We start from the raw sequence: 21,025 nt of genomic DNA, 5'->3' as shown, positions 1-21,025 counted from the left end.
GGTATGAATGGCACATGAGTGATCAGAAGGGGGATAATCTTTCAGAATCTTTTTTTCTAGATTTTCCTCCTTTAAAATTGTCTTATATTCCGGAGCGTCTTATACGGCGAAAAATACGGTAACTTTGAACTTGCTAGAAAATGGGACTACTACCAAATTGTTAGTTCTCTAGCACAGTTCCACCCCTCCTTCTCTGTCATCACCCTGTTCCCCGTGTTCAACATTGACCTAGCTTCTCCGCTCTTCTTGGACTCCCTCTATAAATCTTTTATATAGCAGATGTATTAGTGGAGAAAGGGGGGAATACTGCACAGTGTCCCTTGCATGACAGCTTTGAGTCTGCTGAGGTATCACATCAACGATGGCTTTTGGGTGTCTGCATAAGGGTGACTTTAACAGGTAAATAGCATGCATAACATTTGTTAAAGGCTAAACTTCAGTCTTCCCATCAGTCTTAAACAATTGTATGGAAATTCTGTACGGAAATGTCTTGCTCTGATTTCACTGCACACTGTGAACTCCTCATAATGTACATTAGAAGCTGAAGCAAATCAGATAGAAACCACTTCACTTTTTAATTAGAGGATATACAGCATCATCTTGCCCTTTCCTCAACCGGATGACTGTCCCTGAACCACCCCAAAATATTAGTAGAATAAACTTCACTATTTAAAAACAAATATACACTTTCGGGAGGATTTTTGTTGAAATATGTAACAGGGGATCTTTAAAGACCCACAGTGGCAAATTCAAGTAGTCTGCCTTCATTGACTTATACATTTACAGCTAAAGTTGGTCTGAAAACCTCAACTTCCAATAAGATAATAAGAGTTTTACTGTGCTGAAATGATTTAAACCTATGAATTTCCTGGTTGTTCTTACCTAGAATATTCTGGCTGAATGCTATGCTGAAGTGGCGGTTCCTGGTCAGAAGAGTGTAAGCCACCTTAGTTGTGCCAAATCCCAGATGCAAGGTTTGTTTCTTCAGTCCAACATGCACGTGGGTGAGAGAAGTCAGTTTCTGTTCCTCTTTTAGCAGCAGCCAATCACTGGGTGAACCACTGTTACAGAACATTACAGTGTCAAGTCAGCACCATTAAAAGGATAATACCCCACCCCTACCCCTATGTGACTTAAGTTAAGTACCTAGTGTCTCCAGTTATCTCCAGAAAGTAGATTTTTTGATTGGTAACCACTACCAGAGTCCAAAACTCCCCCTCTTTACCAAAACGAACCACAGGTACCTGAATCAAACATGAAGAGGAATAATGGTGGGTTAAAGGAAAGAACAAAGCCATGAGTGGTCACCCATTAGAAAAATAAGGCCATGCTTAGAAGCATGTCTATTGGCCACAGTTTACATAAACATGTACACTTAGAATTCATGTTTAGGAGAAAGAAGAGAGGTGCAGACAGACAAGTGCAAGCTTATGAGGAATAAGATTGGAAACATTTCAAACCTGTCACATCAATAGGACCCAGAAAGGGCTGCTAGTTGAATGTGTTTGCTGCTACTCTCAAAAGCAAATAGGGGCCAATAAGCTGCTGACACCTTCTTTAGCACAACCAGTTGTGAAGCTCTGCAGAACCCAACCTTACTTCCTGAAAACAAGATCTTACCTTCATATAACATTGGAATTCTTCCATGTCCCCCCCCAGGATCTCCATATCCAGATACAGCTTAAGACGGTGATCCACTAGCCGGAAATCCAGAGTCTGTTGTGGGCTGTTGGAGGCTAGAGAGAGACACAAAGGGGAAAAAAATTAATACATTAGTACACAAGTACATTATAATACACAATAAAGAAATATTCTCAGGAATTTAAGGCTATGTTCACATTGGCGGTACAGTTACTGTTTCCTCTTGCCCCTGGAAAAATGCTAAACAAATGCTTCTTCTGACGGCAGCCCCATAAAGAATGAACAGGGCAGAAATGAGCTGTTCTAGAACTGCTCACTTCGCCAGCTGTGAAATGTGCAGACACTGCTCCTCTAAAGACAAGTTCTACGGTGCAGGTGACTGACCCCAAATCTGTGTGCAAACGCTAGGTTTTTATTGTCTGATCACCCCAGCATCTGTACAACTAAGCACCAATGACCACCACAAATGATTACTGTTTTTTAATAGGGAGGAGCTGAGTGCTGTCCTCCCCCCTATACAGAACAGCAATCGTTCGTTCCATTGCAATTGGAAACAATCACAAACAATCAGGAAAGTTGTGAAGCAGACTTTCTAGCCCTTAGCTGCTTTCAGAATTAACCTGTATGAAGTGTAAGTGCTAAAATGTTTTATGAACGCTTTTGCAAAAATATATGAAACAACTGCCATCAGGGGTCATGGTGACTAGGTGACAACACAAGAGCACAACTAGAAGAATTTGTCACCCTGTTACATGATGAGGCTGATCAAGGACTTTCATGGCAGTATCATTAGGCTGCATTGTTGTACAAGCTTATAATATATAAAAAATCCTATAAAGTTTTCTACAACTCACACGGGCTAACTTGCCAGTTGTCCTGGAGCACTAGGCTATTGTGTCTAGTCGGGGGAGTGCTATTGCGATCTCTGTAACTTCCCGTCAGGCTGCTAGCATTGGCATCAAGCGTGGTTTTGCCATTCAATACGCTGTCGTTACTAGCTGGAGAGCTGCTTCCCGTTTGTGAACCGTCCTTTTCATCTTCACCTAAATAGAATGACTTTTGCCCCTCACACAAAGCGCCCTCCTGAGGCTGTTCATTGCCGAGGGGCTGTGTTGGAGTGCTGGAGAAGCTGTCCTGGTGTGTCGGGGCCAGGATGACGTGGAAACTTCCACAGGATGGGCAGCTGGTATGATCTGCGAGTACAAATAGAAGAATGCAGTCATTCTCATATAAATGACAGTTTTGTGCAACCTGTAATTTCCATGACTGCAGATAAATAGCAGATTATGTTATATGTGGACCCATATTTGCAGGAGAAATCTGGAAACATTGTACCAATCATACAACACAGTAACAGAAGATAAGAAAAGCAAATATCGCAATGTATTATTAAACTGATCATTGCTATTAAAAGTAATTGCTAGTTCAGCAGGTGAATTTAGAACTTAAAAAACAAATACCAGTGTTACCAAATAACAGTGAGCAGCAAGTGGTAAGGAGGTGGTTGCTTGTGAACCCTTAGAATTTAGAGAAGGCAGAGATACACAGGCAATGTGCAAACTACAACCAGGGGGCCATATATGGCTCATTGGGCTTTTTAATCTTGCCTACTTTTACACGTGATTTATCAGGTCATACAAACATTCTCCATCCATCTGATAATGGCCCGGCATGTCTGCCAAATTTGTAAACTCATTGTGGCCCCAGAGCCAAAAAGTTTGCCCACCTGCGGCCTAGCAGACTATTCCTTGACATTGAATCTTTTGAGATCTATACAAATCCTGCGTTCAGTTTTGGATGGAAGTTGGGGAAATAAAGTGGATGCTCCATTGGTGTAATGAACAGTTCAATATAAAAAGTTCAGCAAAATATGTTGCTGCTAAATAAATTAAATACAAATAACACTCATATTGTACAGCTTCCTCGTGTGCACATGATCAGCTTGACTTATTAAAGCTCTCTGAGACTTGGAGAAGATAGAGGATAAGTGAACCTGGGTAATCCAGCAGATATGGTCCAGGACTTTAACATTTGTACAATAATAACAAATTATTTTTATCATTCATCTATTTAAATTCATTACAAGTTTGCTGGATCACCCAAGTTACAAGTGATAGTCTATCTTCTCCAGTATTCTAGAGCTTTAATAAATCAGGCCCAACATGTACAATCATGAAGACCCAGGATGTAAGCAGATGCATAGCAGTCTCATATTTACCCAAAAGAATATTGTACAGACCTCTTGACAACTTGTCCTGAGTCTCTCCCTCAGAGACAACACCACTGTCCTCCTGGTGGGTAAATTCATTTTTGCACTTGAGACACTTTAGTTTTGGAAGACCTTCTAACCGCTCGGCCATCAGTCTCTGATTTTCTTCCAAAATGGGATTCAATACATCCAGCAGCGTCTAGGCGGACAAAGCAGAATATGTGATTCAATAGAAGTGATGAACAATAAACATTAATTTATAGAATCAATGAATACAGACATTACTTTCACTGACCAGCAATGTAAGAGGAATTCTTCCTACTGATCACCAGGCTAATCTTCTGTGAGGTGTAGTTACAGTATTTATAGCTGGGGTTCCCCAAGATGTGAATGTAATTTCAAGCCCAACTCCCCCCCCCCATGTTAAAAAGGTTGCAAAAGGCTGCAATAGAGTGTCATTGGTTGAGCACTCTGACATCACATCCAACATGGCCTCACCCATCAGCAGTCTTGGGGCTCTTACACATCTGCACTATAGAAGCTTTACAGCTAAATAATATTCATTTAAAAGAGCACTCAAAACTCATTTTTTCAAACTTGCCTACCCGGCTTCTTCTGTCATTTGAAACCATCACTACTTCCCACACTACATATCTCCCATCCTTTTGTGTGTGAAATTCCCCCACCTACTAGATTGTAAGCTCTTCTGGGCAGGGTCTTCTCCTCCTGTATCACTGTCTGTATTAGTCTGTCATTTGCAATCCCTATTTAATGTACAGCGCTGCGTAATATGTTGGCGCTATATAAATCCTGTTTATTAATAATAATAATAATTCATACAATAGGTTAAATGTCCATAAAATCCTATGGAAATATAGGATGCAATGACAGTGTCTCTTTAAAGACCCAAGAGAAGGAGCTGATATATCAACAAACTTTGCTAACTGCCTTTAGCAAAAGCACTTAATAAATTAATATGTTGTCAGAAATGGAGTTGAAAGGTCAGGGTGTTAGAATACAAATCGTACACACAGATGCAGGGCGACGTGTTCTGGACCGGTCATGGGGCTAGAAGAACGTGTGGCGACACAAGAAGACGTGCTGCTTTGGACTTCAAGTAGTGCCGTGTCTATTCTTCCAGTGGAGGATGGACGTGTAGCTGCTTGTGCGGCATAGCTCAGCACCCTCACAATATACAGAGATCACAGCTTTGTTCTGCCAGGGAAACACAACTTCACAGATTTTATAAAGTTTAAACAGGACTTATCTGGAGATCTTTTTTTGCAAGCCCAGGTGTTTATCGTTTGCCAGAAGGTTAGGGAACATGAAAATAAGAAATGACTAAACAGTCACATGTTGTTGTGGAAGGTCATATTTGTGTAAAAGAGGAGCTTGTTTTTCCCTAAAAAAAAAAGTTTCTGTGAATGAGAAAAATCATAAAAGCCTGCAACTCCTAAAAATAGAGTGCATGTAGACCACTTCTGGTCTACGACTTCTTCTGAGAATATCTGACCATTCCTTCAGTCTTGTATAATTGCACAGCTCCTCTCCTGGCTCTGATTTCACTGCACAATGTGAGCGTTTCACAATGTGCATTAAAAGCTGCAGTAAGCCACACAGAGGCCCCTTTGTTTCCTGACTGGAATACATCCTAACAGCAGAGCTGGAGCATGGGAGGAAGAAGGAATACAAGTAGCCAAACATTCACGGGATGATTAAATGAAAGGGCAGAATGACATGGAAATACGTTCATCTCTGTATTGCTTCTCCTTTCACTGCTATGGGCAGGACCAAAACAAGCAAGGCTGAAAAAATGGACTGAATGATGCTCAGGGACAGACAGAGGACATCTAGTGGCAAATAAAAAGTATCTCTAGAATAAGGATGAATATAGAAGCAAAAGCTTCACAGAATAAAAACCTTGCAAATTCACCCTCTAAAGCAGAACTAAAGTAAAATAAAAATAAGCAACCAGACCGGGCTTTATTACAGAAAGGGACATTGACTGTCAGTTTCTGCAATTAAATAATTACTTGATTGCTCTGTGGAACTATCAAAACCATGAGCGTTGGTTACCGGGATACCTGGCGCATCATGGATTCCTCTGTGGCTGACAGGACTGAATGAATTCTTGCGCCCCTGCATGGGAGTTAAATCCTCCCAGCCAATCAAGATGGTCAAAGATATTTACATGCGTAGTATTTGGAAGATGTTATATAGGGGGTGTGTAGCACATCCAAGTAGAACAGAACATCCACAACTGGTTAACAAAGCTTTACCGGGCAGAAGGAGAACTCAGGGTATAGGTTACCAGTACAATGGTATTTACTACGAACTAAAGAGAGGGCAGAGGTGGGGCAGTGTCAGGTCAGTATCTGAAAAATGCTTATGTATATATCTTTTTTGATAGTTTCTAGATTGTAAGCTCTTCGGGGCAGGGTCCTCTCCTCCTGTATCACTGTCTGTATTAGTCTGTCATTTGCAATGCCTATTTAATGTACAGCGCTGCGTAATATGTTGGCGCTATATAAATCCTGTTTATTAATAATAATAATAATAATAATAATAGTTTCCATCAATAAAAGAATGACAGATGAATAAACGAGCGCAGTACACATAGCACTGTTCTATTCTATGGAGAGGGGAGAGAATGAGCAAGGTGCATTACAATGTGCGCTTCACCTTTGACTTGTATTGCAAATGTTCACAGTCAGTTCTTCATGGATGTTGGGTGACCTCTGTACACGTCTCAGATTCTAGCCTTGGATGAGCCTGGCTGTTTGTATTAGATGAGAATCATCTGATGTGAATACAAAGATTTAATGTGTACCTTTTTTTGGTTTTTGATAGTATAGTGGAGGCTTCAAAAGCCTGTCAGTTTTTTATTGTCCGTTCACACTCCTATTCTCGCAAATGTTGCCAATGGGATTGAAGGGTAAGAAAAAAATTCAAATTTTGTGGGGACATATGATCCAATGAAATCTGTCCGAGATTAGATTTTTACATGTTTCCCTCACAATGGAGAGAACTCAAGAGATCTAATTTCCTGATATGTCGACAGGGAATTCTGATTTTTATTTACACACCATGATGTCACATGATGAAAAAAGTAAAGTTGGTTCACTACATTTCTGCACAGACTTGCCAAGGGCTTACCTTTATGGAGATTTTAGGCGTATTGTCCAATATCACGTAGCGGGCACACTGCTTATCTTCACACACCGAGTCGAAGAACAGGGTCAGCACAGGAAGCTCTTGCTCCTCCCCCTGAGGAAGATAAATCAAGATAGTCTTAATGATATGCCCAACACAGGTACGAGCATCCTCCATGTTAGCGTCAGCATCTTTATATCCCCAAATTTCACATACATACACACATTTTAATCAGTCACCTCCCTCTGAAAAGCTTGCAGGATGGCCAAAATGGAGCTGAAGTAAAATTCTTATTCTTCCTGTCTTGCAATAATCATGTTGCAGTGTTAGACTGACCATGTTATACAACCATACATGTACAGTAGTTACATTACTGCCCTGCATGAGGCCATGCTGATTTACCATCTCACGTTCTACATGGCTACAATATTACCCATATTTCCCCATTATTATAAAGATAGACAAGGTCCTAAACTATCATGTACCACTCAATTCCACCTGCAGATTAATCCCAGATTAGAAGCCCTCCTCTACTTACATTCCAGTTCCACTGGGTGACAGAAGTCTGAATATCCCGAAGGCACTGAAGCTCCCTCCGTAGCTGCACTCTTCCCCGTTCCAGATCGATCTCCACAAGGTGCTGGGGAGTCACACGCAGGAAGACCCATGGCCAGTCAGGGTTACGTGGATGCCCATCCAAAATAGGGCAGGCAGTTACTGGTGCACACAGGGCATCTAGAAAGGTGAACATAGAAGACATGGAAAGAAAAATAACTTGTTCTGTAAAGGAGATTTAGAAAGAATAAAGAAAAAAAAAGCTATGTACAACATCCTGGTAGCCCCTCTTACCGGTCATGCATTGCATACATAAGTATAAAAACGCAGTGATGATATCACTGGGTAAAAAATAAATTATATAATGAATGCTTTTACTTAGCATTTAATGAAAGGAAAGGAATAACCAGACAGAAAATAAATATCAGTTTCAACTTCAGCTTTAAGGAACACCTTACCTTCTATAACATCCTCCTCCACTTCTCCTGGTTTCCACAATGCATCCTCAAAGGCATCCTCTATTTGCTCTATCAGCTGATCTGCAGGTGCAGTGACTGTGCTGACCTCTGGGGTAGGAGGTCTAGCTGGACTTGGGTTTTTAGGGGCTGGAGATGGGTTGTCTGTTTTTCCAGGTGTCTGCAATATTATGGGAGATGACTTGCTCTTAGTGAACGGCTGGATTTGTATGGGTCTGCTGGGACTCGCATTGCTGTTTTGGCCTCCATTAAGCTCCTCCTCTAAATGAGATCGGTATTGCAGCCAGTCGATGCCAAACTTTTCCCGGAAGCTATCTGTGCGCTCGATGTCACTTTGGTGTTTTAAAACTGTAACTGATAAACAGTACTAATGAATGGATAGCAAACCAGGTACAGTAGTATAATGCTGTTGATGCTTGATCATCATACCCAGGAGCTTGTCCCAAACCATAAGCATTGAAATGGGGTTAGTTTCTCCATGGGGACTATAATAGCCGCTACACTTCTGGGAAGGCTTTCTACCTATTCATTTTCTGTAGCGTTGTAGCTGTATATATGCTTACTGCTAATCTCAAGAGATTGTACTTCTTGCTGGAGGCTCTGGCCTAGGGAAGCAAAGCCCCGCTTCTACCAAGTTGGTTGCTTGATTGCAGGGGCACAGTGAAGAACAGGGCAACATAAGTTAGTAAGATTTTGGTTCCCCTTTACATTTTCTAATGTTTATTCTACAAAGATGCCTGTCGCACATTGGCAGATGAACTATTTATGATGTAGTTCAGATATAGTATAATATAATATAAATGTAATATTCACCTTTCACACAAATTTAAAAAAAAAAAAAACATGAGTTTTGATTTGATTACATTTATCTGCAAGCAAATTGCAATGCAATGATAGAGTAAAAGAACTCCTACACTTTACTTGCAGGAGCTACCCATAGAATCAGATAATACAAATCCCATCCACAAGAGGGAGCAATGACACAAGTATATAGAAATATTATGCTATACACATACCGACTGGCTGAAGGCGCTGCTCACACTCGCTGTCACTGGGTTCGGAGATGCTGGCGCTGCGGATTTTAACCTAAAAGGAGAATGAAGTCACAAAATTGAACAGATCAAACAGGGTAATGGAAATTGTAATAGCATTTTCATAGTGATGCTTTGATATTATCTTGTGACTTACCTTACGTGGTTTTTTACGTGCCGTGCGGGAGCCATTCTTCTCAGTAGCAGAGCAGCTATCGCTCAGCTCCCCTGTGCAGGAACTCTCTGTGGTTGATCTGCAGGGTCGCGACAGCATCCCTCGATCTCTGAACAATTGCACATTCTGCAGGAAAAACAGTACATTGAGAGTGAGAGAAAAAGCGTCACAGTACTGACTGCAAACACTAGGCAAGAAGATTAATTCCACTTTCATAAACACATACTCTTCAATAAACCTCCAACTGAGGTGGCTCAGAAACCAGTCATTTGTTTTATTATAGCTGCCAGGATATCCAAGGTAAGCAGAACCCAGAAACCTCCTTAAAATCAATTCAATTTGGCCATTAGGATAGGCAGAGGAACAGGTCACAAGCTTGTTGAACATTGCTTCTGGGCAATTCAGTCACACTTTATACCAAAAACGTTCATGTCTTACCATTTTTTCCAATGGTGTCAAGGGCATCCCATCCAGTAAAACCTGACAACACCAAGAAAAATATTTAAGTACCAGGTTTTTTTTTTTTTAACTTGCAGTACATTCCACAATGCCACCAATAACATTCTCCACCACTCACCTTGTCGGAAACCTTTTGGGACAAATGTTGGGCAATCCGCACTCGATAATCTATAATATTGCACAAAGGGTTGCCCTCTATGCAAAGCTGAAAAGCAAACAAGGTGGTCAGAGTTGTGTCTAGTTATCAATTGTGGGGACAAAGCTGTACTACTACACTGCAGTGTCTATCAAAAAAACTGATTTTTAACAACTGGTACGTATATATCATAATGCCCTATTAAAGAATTAAAAGCTTTAGAGAATGATTGCTTGGGGAAGACCTATATATTTACTCACAAACCAAGACTGCATTAACTTTTTTTTTAAATCATTTAAAAAAAATGATTTCAGGTATCTAAATAAATGCAAAAGTATGAATAAAGTAGTATATTATATTAATATATTATTATATATATTATACCTATATGGCAGCCTGTGTCTATCACCTTCCCTCAATTCCAGTGCTGCAACCTCTGTATGATTTTTGTGACAGGTAGAAAGTATTGAACACTGGAGAAAGGAGTGTGTATTACCTCTTCCATTATAAGGAACTAGTCTTTTGATTCATTTAGAGATCTGACATTTATATAAAGTGGAAATAAATCATAACCTATAATTTTCTAAAGCCCTGTGTATTGAAATGAATCACCATATATTTCTTTGTTTAACAAAATGCAATTTTCACATTTTCTTTTTTTTTAACCTACAACAGGAAGTATCTGCCCTTCAGGGCAGGAGCACCAGCTATTATTTTTTCAAATACTAAAACTAGTTTTAAAATATATTGCTCAAGCATATAAAAAGTTTAATGGCTAGATTAACATCTGATGGGTCTGATTTATCAAAGCTCTCAAAGACTGGAAAAGATAGACCATCATGGGTGAACATGGGTGATCCAGCAAATCTGGAATGGATCTGGTCAAGGTTTGAAAACACTTGCCAACTAACAGCAAATGATTTTAAGAAATCCTTTCCAAGTTTGCAGAATCACCCAGGTTCTCCCATGATAGTCTATTCTCTCCAGTCTTGGAGAACCCAATGTGTTATAAAATCGCTAAAAAAAAAAAAGTGTAATGTACCCCACACATGCTGTAAAACTGCATTTAAAAAAATGAAGCCTAATGTGCAGCACACACAGGCAGCTCCTTCACAATATAGCTGCTCTGCCTACTAGCCGATTGTCTGATCTGGACCCATCATTGAAGGTCCAGGAGTGCAGTGATCCCTCTCTGCATTCTTACCTGGAAATTTGGGTTAGCAATAGCAACGAAATAAAACAATGGCCATAATTATAAAAAAGTAAAAATGTTTCTGGATATAAATTTTTAAAAAAAAGCAGATTAATAAATTAATGTGTTTAATAAAGTCCTGCCATAACAACAGCAGTAAAAAACTAACATGCCTGGCATTGGATAATTGCATGACCACACTGTTGATAAGAATGACAATTATAGTGGACTGAGAGCTACACATTGCATGTTCTTTGGAGCAACAAGACTGCAGCCACTGAAGCACACTATAGCAGCATTAGGCCATTTTATTACATAAAAACAATCTGCTCAAAGCTTAGAAGGACCCTGGGGTTATTCAGTCCCCATAATTGTACCCATTTTACCTGTTTCAGGTTATGCATCCTTGCCAAACATTTGAACTGTGAATGATCAGGCAGAAAATTATAGGACAAATCCAAATGCTGAAGGTTTGAGAGTTGTTCCAGTCCTGCGATTTTAAAATACACGCAAAGACAGTTTAGTCTTATGAATTTGTCAGTAACATACTCATGCCGTTCACACATAAAAAACACACAGACTGACCGTTTGCGCTTGACAGCTGGTTGTAACTCAAGATGAGGGTGTGGAGCTTTAGCGTGGACTGAAAGCTCAGTTCCGGGATGGATTCCAGCATATTAAAACTCATATTCAGGTGCTCCAGCTCCGAGAGAACCTAGCACCAAATAAAACATGAACAATTATCACAATGATGGAAAATGGGTCGGCTTGGCTTCTTCTGTATCTCATGAAGACCTTGATGTTAACATTGCTTTAAGCAGAACTTTTATCACAATATGTATAAACAAAGTGCAATGATGAATCAGTTATTATAATTCTTAATTTTATTGTATATTACTGGTTTCCAGTTTCCTGCCTCTGGAAAAGCTTAGAGAAAAAAGCTGAATCTCTTCATAGTTCAAATTAAAACCTTTGTCAGAACATAGAGGCTTAATAACGCCAAGCACGTATTTTGGAATCAAAATGTTCATTTCCATAGGCATGAGGTGAGTGTAGGACAATCCGTCTGTACACATCAAGGAACCACAAATCCCTTAAAAGAAGGGGGTTTACAAGTCAAGTTTCTTCAAAGACTCTTCTTTCTTGTCACCCGCCAGTAGGCTCCACTGTTAAGTACCACTAGAGAAATGCATTTGAGAGATAAGAGTCCTGAAAGGTGCTTGAACAAAAATGATACTTCAAACTTTTTTAGGTTCAGCAGTGAGCAGCCTCAAATTTGTATTTATTTATTTGGGTTGTTGGGGGAGTTACACATGCAGAGGTCTTTGCACTAAGAGGTTGAACTTTGACTACAGCAGGGGGGTCTGTGAGCGCTATAATGGTATATACAAGTGAAATGAGGATAGAAAAAGTTGGATAATACGAAAAAACGTTCCTCTTTATCATGGACACAAAATCATTTTTAAAATGTCTACTCTATATAATTTGCCTATTCACACTTTTGTAACCCATAGTTCTAAAAGATCGCGATTCAGACAAAGCATGGTCCAAAAATGTTGCAGGGAAGAGTATGAATGTCATACCTTTAAATGTGAGCCACAGTCTTTGATGCAATTTTGACTCAGGTCCATAACCCTCAGACAGTTCAACAATTCCTGAACAAAAAAAAGAAGATATTACTGAAAACATTTCAAGAAGAAATATACAAATGTAAAGCTCCACACCAGCTTGTGCAAGTTTTTAAACTCCCCAACCCCAGCCTAAAGAATAATAAAAAAAAATAGCTTTCAATTCAATATTCATCTTCTCCCCGATGCTGTCCTTTGGGAACCCTATTCCAGGTTGAATAACATCTGGCATCACTCAACCTATCCCCAGTGCCCAGCCAGTCATAGGCACCTTATTTCCCAACCCCCACCACCCCAGTAATCCTCCTGTAGAAAAAGCTCTGGTGGTGTGCAATGTATGATCAAGATTGTGGAGATGATGTAAGCAACAACCTGAAGATGATTTATAAGTAAGCAAAAAGGAAAAAAACAGCAGAATTTTGTGTAGGGAGCAGGAGGGATAAATTAATTTGTTGTGGAATTGGTTTTACTGGAATTATACAAATACAAGTTTACCTTGCTATGTAAAAAGCACCCTAAGATGCTTGCTCCTACTTTGCCAGTATTTCCCAATGTACGATATGCTACCTAAGTGCACCTAAAATGCCTGTTCTGACTAGAAAATAAAACTCTTGCACCTCAATGTGAAAGCACTTTGGCCTTCTGAATGGCCACTTAGGTTAGGATGTGTCGTTTGTTTCCTGTACCTGCAAGTACTGTGATGTTTCTGAGGCTCTGGCCGCAGATCCAGGCGGGGGGAGCATTAGGTAAAATAAGAGCAGGTTTCTATGTACACCCGAACTGTGGCATTGTTGTTACAAATATTTATACGCCTGCAAGCTTTGTAGGAAGCTTCCTTCAAAAACCGCTCCCTACTAGTACACAATGCTCTTACCAAAGACTTATCAAGGCTGTGGATGGTGTTGTTGCTGAAATTGAGTGTATGCAGTTCCAACCAAGGCAGGGCTGAACTCAAATCTCCACCGCAATGAGAGATCACCTCCTGGCAAGTGATAAAGAGATATATTATGTAATGAGTAGGACATGGAGGAATAGGAAAGCCATAGGTGAAAGACAAACACTGACAAGGATACACTGCAACCATGCTGAAATCAGAAACTTGGATTTATCAAAATCTGGAGCTGCAAGATCTCACAGATCATCTAACAGGGACAGTGAGAATGTACTTCCTGCTATCTATGCTGTGTATCTTGCTCTCTTTCTGTTTTCCCCATTGCCAACTACATATGAATTACCATGGTCAGCCTAAATTTATTAAATTACCATATTTTTGGCTTTTAGTATGTGGTATGCAGCAATGAGGGTGTACTATGTGTTTCATGATTTCAGAATATTGATTATTGATTCACTGAATCTCCATATTACCAAGAGAACGGAGAATGACAGTTGACTACAGCAATGTCTGAAAAGGAACCAGTTAGGATCTGTATATATCACAAGTCTTCTTTTCCAATTCTAACTAGAATGAAACTTTCAAATCCTTTATCCCAAACTCCCAAATTAGCAAATATTTAAATACAAGAGCAATGTGTATTTTTACTTTAATCCTTGATGAGTCAGGTGCATTTCTTCCAGTTCTGTGCACTAATGCAAAGTGAACCATTTTGCCTGTCAAGAATTTCCTGTAAGAAAGGCTTTCTCTTATTGTGCAGGGTAACTGATCTCATGCAGCAGGTGAAGCTAATGGGTCCCTCCCACAGCTATGTTTTCCCTGTTTTAAGATACACAGTGGGGTGTACTTATATTGACAAATGTTGGAAGAGGTCAATAAAAGTGCTCTCTGCTGTGTATAAAAAGCCGGAACCAGTATCCGATGCTTTGGGAAAGGTTACATCAATATCTAATAATCAGAACTGGTTGTAAGATTTTGGTGTAGTACATAGTGGCCAGAACTGCCAATGCTGGAAACTGTCTGAAGGGGAGAGGGGTGCTTCACTTACTTCTAAGGTGCTGACACATTGTGTGCAGGTTAGGACCTCCATCTGCGAGTAAACCCCTCGCAGACCCCTCAAGTAGTGTGGGGGGAGACATTCCAACTGAAAAAAAGACATGATAACCATCATTAAGTATCTATCAGGCTAAGTAGCTCCTACATTTCTATATCTATATCAACATTTCGATTTCCATTTCCTTTAAAGATCATCTCTGAGCAAAAATTAATTTCTTTATACAGGAAAGTACTATATTCCCTTTTCCTCAAGCGTCTTCAGATAACAAATTACTGCCCTGGCCTAGTTTTTCCCCAAGCATTGGGTGGGATTTTTTACGCTTAGGATGTTACAAATACATAAAATAAATGATTGTTACCTCCTGTGGAAGAATAGAGAATCAATCAATTGAAAACTCACCTCCAAACTTCTTAGGGCCTTAAACGGAAAAATATTCAAATCAACCTGGGGATCATCAGGCGAGTGAACAATCTGGAAAAAAAAAAGGAATAGAAATACAGTCATTAGGGGAAAACTGTTCTTGTCTCTAAAGCCAAATGCAACATGGATGGCTGAATACACAACTCATACATAAAATGAGGAAAACACTGCCAGCCTATTGAATGCGCCTGATTTATTAAAGCTCTCCAAGGCTGGAGAGGATACGCTTTCATCAGTGAAGCTGGGTGATCCAGCAAACTTGGGATGGATTACTTCAAAGTCATTTGCTATTTGCACCAGATCCATTCTAGGTTTGCTGGATCACCCAGCTTCACCAATGAACATTATTTTAACTAATAGGTCTGTTACCTTGTTGCCCAATAAAGCTTTGATGTATGTTGATGCAGCCTGTGTGCAGATAACAGCTAAGATCTTTATTGTCTTAGGGTTCTTGGTTGTATATAGATCCCTTCTGCAAGCCAAAACTTAATTCCCCCAGCAATTAGCTTCATAGAGTACAGTTGCTTTATGTGTGGAAGCAGTGATCTCTCTGCAGCAATCTGAAACATATTTGTAACTTTGAGTGTGAGTTTTACTGATTGCTGATCTGACTCGAAAGCTGTTGCAGAGTATCTGCTGCCTCAATACAAAGAGCAGTGTGCCTCTCTGCAGATGAATGCTAGGGAAATAGATTTTGGATTTTGATTTTATTAAATAGTATGTAAGAGCAAAATAAAAGCAAAATATATTTAGTACCGCTCAACAATACTGCAAAAATGTCTGTAGATACTGCTAGACATTCAATTCTAACTTTCTGCAATGAGCTGACAAGTGAATTGCTTTCTATTTGCATGCTATTCTATTTGAGTTATCCACTGAATACGGGACACGTTTCCCATGTGTTATGGAGATGTGAAGGATGGAATGGGGATATCCAGTCTTATAGGCAATAACTGGGCAGGGCTAATAAGAGTTATTACAGTTGTCAGCTCAAACAGAAGTGTTCATAAAAAGAATAAACCAAGTTTGAACCTTGAGTGCTGGAGTCTTCTGTGCAAGGTCGAGCAGGAACTGTGCACGCAGGATGGTCATACCATCAGTAGGGTGGGATGCAAGTGCCTGGAACCCAGATCCTGAGCCCAGTGGGAAGAGTTGCTCAAACAGGTTGGTGAAGACTTGCAGGCTTGAAGTGAGAAGCGTCAGGAAGCTGGTTCCATCCAGCACAGTGTCCCCTGAAACAGAAAGATAACTTCAGAGACTATTTCTCTAACAAAGCAAGTCAGTGGGACTGCAGTTTGTAAGTAAGTGGGACTGCAGTAGAGGAACTTTCAGAGAAAACGGGAAAATATCACTCAGCAGTCTAAGACTTCTTGCAGATGACAGATTTCCTGCATGTGATGTTGGACTTTTCCAGCATATGCTTTTTATTGCTCACAAGGGTGTCTGTTTCATAGCCAGAATGTGCAGAATACTCTGCATTAGAATTCCTTCAAACTTTTGGAAGAGAACCAGTCACTTCACCTATTAACGGCAAAGTGGTGAAGTCTGTTTAAAGCCCAATTCCTTTCTTTGGCTCCTGGTCTCCCTAGAACAGTGTTTTAAACATTTTAACATTGGGGAACCCTTTAAAAGATGAGATCTTTTAGATCTTCAGAGAACACTTCCCTATAATTACTATATCCACAGATAACAGTATATTAGCATGGTGATCATTAGGAAGAAAACCTCTTACATTGTTGACCATTGAGAAGAATGTCACCCTTACAGATAGCCAAAAAGATCATTGGTGTCACTTAAACCAAACAGAGTCACACATTTCTCATTGTTTAAGGAACCCCTAGCAACCCCTGGAGGAATCCAGGTTAAAAAACACTGACCTAGAAGTACCTCTTTATGTTATTTTATTACTAATCTATTTTTTAAATGCTTACTTTTTACAAATGCCACCAGGTCATACAGCATTCTCTTCAAACTTTTTCCCAGCGTTGCCACTTCTTATTGATGCAAAGAGCAGTACTGACGTGATGATACAGCACTGCTCCCAGCAACGTAACCTTGGATGAATGGGTCCATAATGCCCTGATTCAGCATGTACCCAGTGTCATTTAACCCATAAGACTGAGGGAGGATATCTAGTGCACTAGAGTTGATATGAATGTTGCACCCCGTCCTTGTTTTTTTACTCACTTTATTATTAATATTACAGAATTATTTTTTTCTTTTAGGAATAATAAACAAGGTGATAAATAGGGTAATGAAATAAAACAAAACCAAACAGGTTAATAGGAATGATCCAACTTCCATTTTTTTAAGTATTCTGTAACCTCATAAGGCATTCTCATCTGAAACAAAAAGTTGGGTGGGAGTTGGGCTTTAATCCCTCACACATCATCACTCTTTGGTCCACAAATTCCATGGTGTCAAAGTTTAGTGGGAGCATTGCCCCTTCGTTAAAATACTTGAGCCCAGTGTCCAGACAAGAACACCATATCATGGGAGGAGGCCACATGCTCTCTTATGTTTGGAGGCCCCAGAACTTTGGCATTGGCAGCTACAGATAAATGAGCAACCAAACAGCATAAAGCTTTGTTGAAGATCCCAAATTGGAATGGTTTAACCACCATGCTGATGAAAATAAAACTGCATTTAGTCTCTAGGTACTCTTGTACTACTCACCATGGCCCCGCAGAAGATGAGCAAGCATGTGGACCATTGACACTGAAGGCTCAGTACACATTGACCTGACACCTGAAAGAACCAAAACAACAGGACAATGATTCACAAATGAAAACTGCTTATTATGCATTCACAATTATATCTTTAAATAAATGCTTTATATAAAAGAGTTTGTTCCGACAGTAGATGTAATTAGCTGTCATGTTTGGCAGGGCTATCCTGCGGTTTTTTTTTTATTAAAGAACTGATACAGGTTAAATCCGAACTAAACCCCGCTTATACTAACCCGCCCAATTCCATCACAGGGCACCAGCATCTTCCTAATGTTGTGATCTTTAGCGTTCTCATTGGCCAGGCCTGAGATGACGAAAGTCCTGCACAGGCACCGGCAGGTAGGGGATGCTCAGATATTTTGACAAATCCCCAGAGCGATCAGGCAACCTTTCCTGGTCTCAAAGGTTTAGGGTGGAATTTCAGTTATTTGAAAGGTGGTTGCCCTTGTATTGTGACCCAACTCGTCAGTAAACACCCAAAAACAGCCGGGTGGTTACTGAAAAGTCCCGGGTGGTGCACCCAGCTAATAGAGTCTGGGGAGATCACTGGTATTCATCACACACAATTTTCAGGAAAAGTAAAGCACTCTCAGATGCCGACACATTTCACAATTCCGCTTACTCAGGGGAAATGAAGACTGGACCTGTCACATGAACAGGATGATGTAAATCAGATGATCTTTGTAATAAAGGATCACCCAGATTGTTTTGGAAAGGATTGATGAAGATCTATCCAAGGGATAAACAGTGGTCCAGATGCCAGAGGTAAATAAAGAAAGAGTTGCTGTGAAAAGAATAAAAAAACAAGCAGCCTTGTTGGAGTCAAGCTGCCTGCCAAACACTTTTTTATGTTTCTGAGAGGCTGGCAAAATAATTATTACTTTGATGTTACTATTAACATTCAATAGGTATTCATTCAATATTGTTTCCAGCGACCCCCAATAATTATGACAGCTTTCTATCACCTCCTTTTACTTTGATGCAGTTTTCTAATGTCCAACCACTTAGTATGTCCTATTTTTCAATCAACTTTGCATTATGCCCAGTGCCCTTGTATTGTGGCCCACCTTTTCAGTAACCACCTACAAACAGCCGGGTATTTACTGAAAAGTGCCGGGCGGTGTGCCTGGCTAAAAAGGGCTGGAGAGAACACTGCTGAGTGATGGAAAAGACTTTTCTACACATTGTAGGACAACACTGGCTTTCTTAGGCTGGGAACACGCTTTCAATTACTGTCACCCAAAATTATTGCTAGTGATTATTTTGGATGACAGTTTTGGAATTTAAGCTGCATGGACTGGAGAGGGAAATGTAAGGGAATAGCAGAAGGCTCCTCAATGTGGATGTGGACCAAGTGAATGAGCTCAGGTAACACCTGCATGTAACCTAGATTTTTATCAAAGCAAATCAAATTAGAAATTATTATTTCAGACAGGTGTGTGTACATAGCATACAAAAAAGGGAGGGAGGGGGCAGACAGGGCCAGCACAGCTCAGCAGCTGCCATAACCTGGACAAAATTGTCCAACACTCTCCGGTCACTCCTCCCCCACCTCTACCATAGGGGGCAGTTTACTTCCAGGGATATTGTTGAAAAGGAAGCACACAGCTTCTTCACACTGATAACAATCTGCTTTGTTGTGTAAACACTGGTCAGGTAAGAACTCAAAAGCAGAACTTTGCCTCTATTAGCAAATCTTTTGTCTAAGGAAGTAAGGAGGTTCAACCAGCTTGATCAAAAACACAACACAACCAACAAGTTTGTCCTATTACATAATCTGATATGTTTTAGGTCAAAGGTTTGTAAAAAAAAAAAAAAAATATAATAAAAAAAATAACCAGCAGCAGGGCCATCCCTATTTAATGTTGGCGCTATAAAAATACTGTTTAATAATAATATAAAGTCCAGTATAGACCAGCCAATCCTATTAATATTCCTATCTCATTCAGCCCTTTTGATAGTTTTCGGTAGGTAACAAAAAATAAAAATTCTGTTCGGATGTACTTGATTATTCATATGCGCTATACAAAAACATCCGATAAGAATTCCAATCCAAACCACTTCAAACCCCAAACAGATGAATGGAAATATTCCAAAGGTGATAACTGTTTTAGAAAGAATTGTACTGCTATTTGTAACAATGTATATATTTTTATTAATATGAAATCTATTACCCAGTACACAGTGATTGGGGTGATTGAACTGCAAATAAAATAATAATAATGCATGGATGAGCAAGGCAGTCACATGATCACCAAAATATTTTGTCTCATTTCACTATATTTCATCAAACAGACAGCGCTCACCAACAATCATTAATCACCAACCAGATCTGGAACCACAGACTAATTAGGATTTAATTGTGTAGTGCCAATAGACTCAACAAAGCAGAATAATGACAAAATTACTTCCCCAGCCAGGGAAATGGGAACACCATGCACATCAATAGGGTGCAATGAAGCCTGGAGCAATATTGGGATGGATCACATGACAACAGAGGAAGGCAGTTTCAGTTTCTGTAATAGGAAGAAACTACAGAGATTAGAAAGACACCAAATTGTGTGCTTACCTGTCCCACAGTCACACGTTGTTATGCTCCCTTTCGGGTCACCTGCAGTTTCCTGCGGCTCAAATTCTTGCCCTTTCCTCCCCCCCAGGCCTACTGGGCAGACACAGGATCAGATGTTTGCCCACAATGCATACTTCCGGGTTCCTAGTCTAGTCAATGAGAGTGAAGCCACAAAGGCATTACTTCCGCCTCTCAGATACCATAGAGCGCTGGGAGGAGATAGGGGACGTTGGTGGGAGCTTGTCTGATACATACCAACGAGACGACAAGTCTGGGCTGGAGGACTGAAAAGTGACTACTGGTATTAGAGGACTCAATATATACGTGTAAATATGTATAAAAATGTAGTCCTATTGTACCAGTATATATATATATATATATATATATATATATATATATATGTGTGTATTGTACAGCACTGCATAATATACAGTTTATCAATATTATTAGCACCAACATTATTAATAATAATACAGCAAATTCATTAATGTGTCACCAAATGTATTTTTATTTTCAATTCATGCAGTATATGTATCTGATTTTTACTTGAACAGCCTCTTGCAATCTGCTGTAATCAAAGCTCAGACAAAAGCAGCATAAGCAGCAAATCAGGTGAGCTTATGTGCTGATAGTAGGAGAGTGCAGAATGACAGAGGGATGACCTCATTAGTCTGCTGCTTCTCCTCCTTGCACTGTACAGCCT

The 21,025-nt window shown here is 39.9% G+C and overlaps 1 protein-coding gene across 6 annotated transcripts in view; it reads right to left on the bottom strand.

Annotated features, from left to right (window-relative positions):
* Window positions 1–20,455, bottom strand: part of STK11IP (serine/threonine kinase 11 interacting protein) — a 30,814-nt gene extending 10,359 nt beyond the window's left edge. For 4 of the 6 annotated variants that reach the window (XM_072418064.1, XM_072418065.1, XM_072418063.1 and 1 more), the window contains exons 1-21: window positions 20,323–20,455; window positions 17,701–17,772; window positions 16,057–16,256; window positions 15,004–15,075; window positions 14,596–14,691; window positions 13,530–13,637; window positions 12,611–12,682; window positions 11,613–11,742; window positions 11,414–11,517; window positions 9,818–9,904; window positions 9,679–9,720; window positions 9,223–9,366; window positions 9,051–9,120; window positions 8,017–8,388; window positions 7,542–7,738; window positions 7,007–7,117; window positions 3,881–4,049; window positions 2,496–2,834; window positions 1,621–1,736; window positions 1,147–1,244; window positions 883–1,061 (exon numbers count right to left, since the gene is read on the bottom strand). In XM_072418064.1, the coding sequence (XP_072274165.1) occupies window positions 883–1,061; window positions 1,147–1,244; window positions 1,621–1,736; window positions 2,496–2,834; window positions 3,881–4,049; window positions 7,007–7,117; window positions 7,542–7,738; window positions 8,017–8,388; window positions 9,051–9,120; window positions 9,223–9,366; window positions 9,679–9,720; window positions 9,818–9,904; window positions 11,414–11,517; window positions 11,613–11,742; window positions 12,611–12,682; window positions 13,530–13,637; window positions 14,596–14,691; window positions 15,004–15,075; window positions 16,057–16,256; window positions 17,701–17,761 (2,767 nt within the window). In that variant the 5' untranslated portion in view covers window positions 17,762–17,772; window positions 20,323–20,455. The remainder of the gene's footprint in view (window positions 1–882; window positions 1,062–1,146; window positions 1,245–1,620; window positions 1,737–2,495; window positions 2,835–3,880; window positions 4,050–7,006; window positions 7,118–7,541; window positions 7,739–8,016; window positions 8,389–9,050; window positions 9,121–9,222; window positions 9,367–9,678; window positions 9,721–9,817; window positions 9,905–11,413; window positions 11,518–11,612; window positions 11,743–12,610; window positions 12,683–13,529; window positions 13,638–14,595; window positions 14,692–15,003; window positions 15,076–16,056; window positions 16,257–17,700; window positions 17,773–20,322) is intronic. The other 2 variants (XM_072418067.1, XM_072418068.1) reach the window with 2 other exon arrangements.
* Between the last annotated feature and the right edge of the window lie 570 nt (window positions 20,456–21,025).

Source organism: Pyxicephalus adspersus, chromosome 7 (genome assembly GCF_032062135.1).
Source record: "Pyxicephalus adspersus chromosome 7, UCB_Pads_2.0, whole genome shotgun sequence".
In the NCBI taxonomy this organism is placed as follows: Eukaryota; Metazoa; Chordata; class Amphibia; order Anura; family Pyxicephalidae; genus Pyxicephalus; species Pyxicephalus adspersus.
This window is presented reverse-complemented; position numbering and strand designations above follow the sequence as displayed.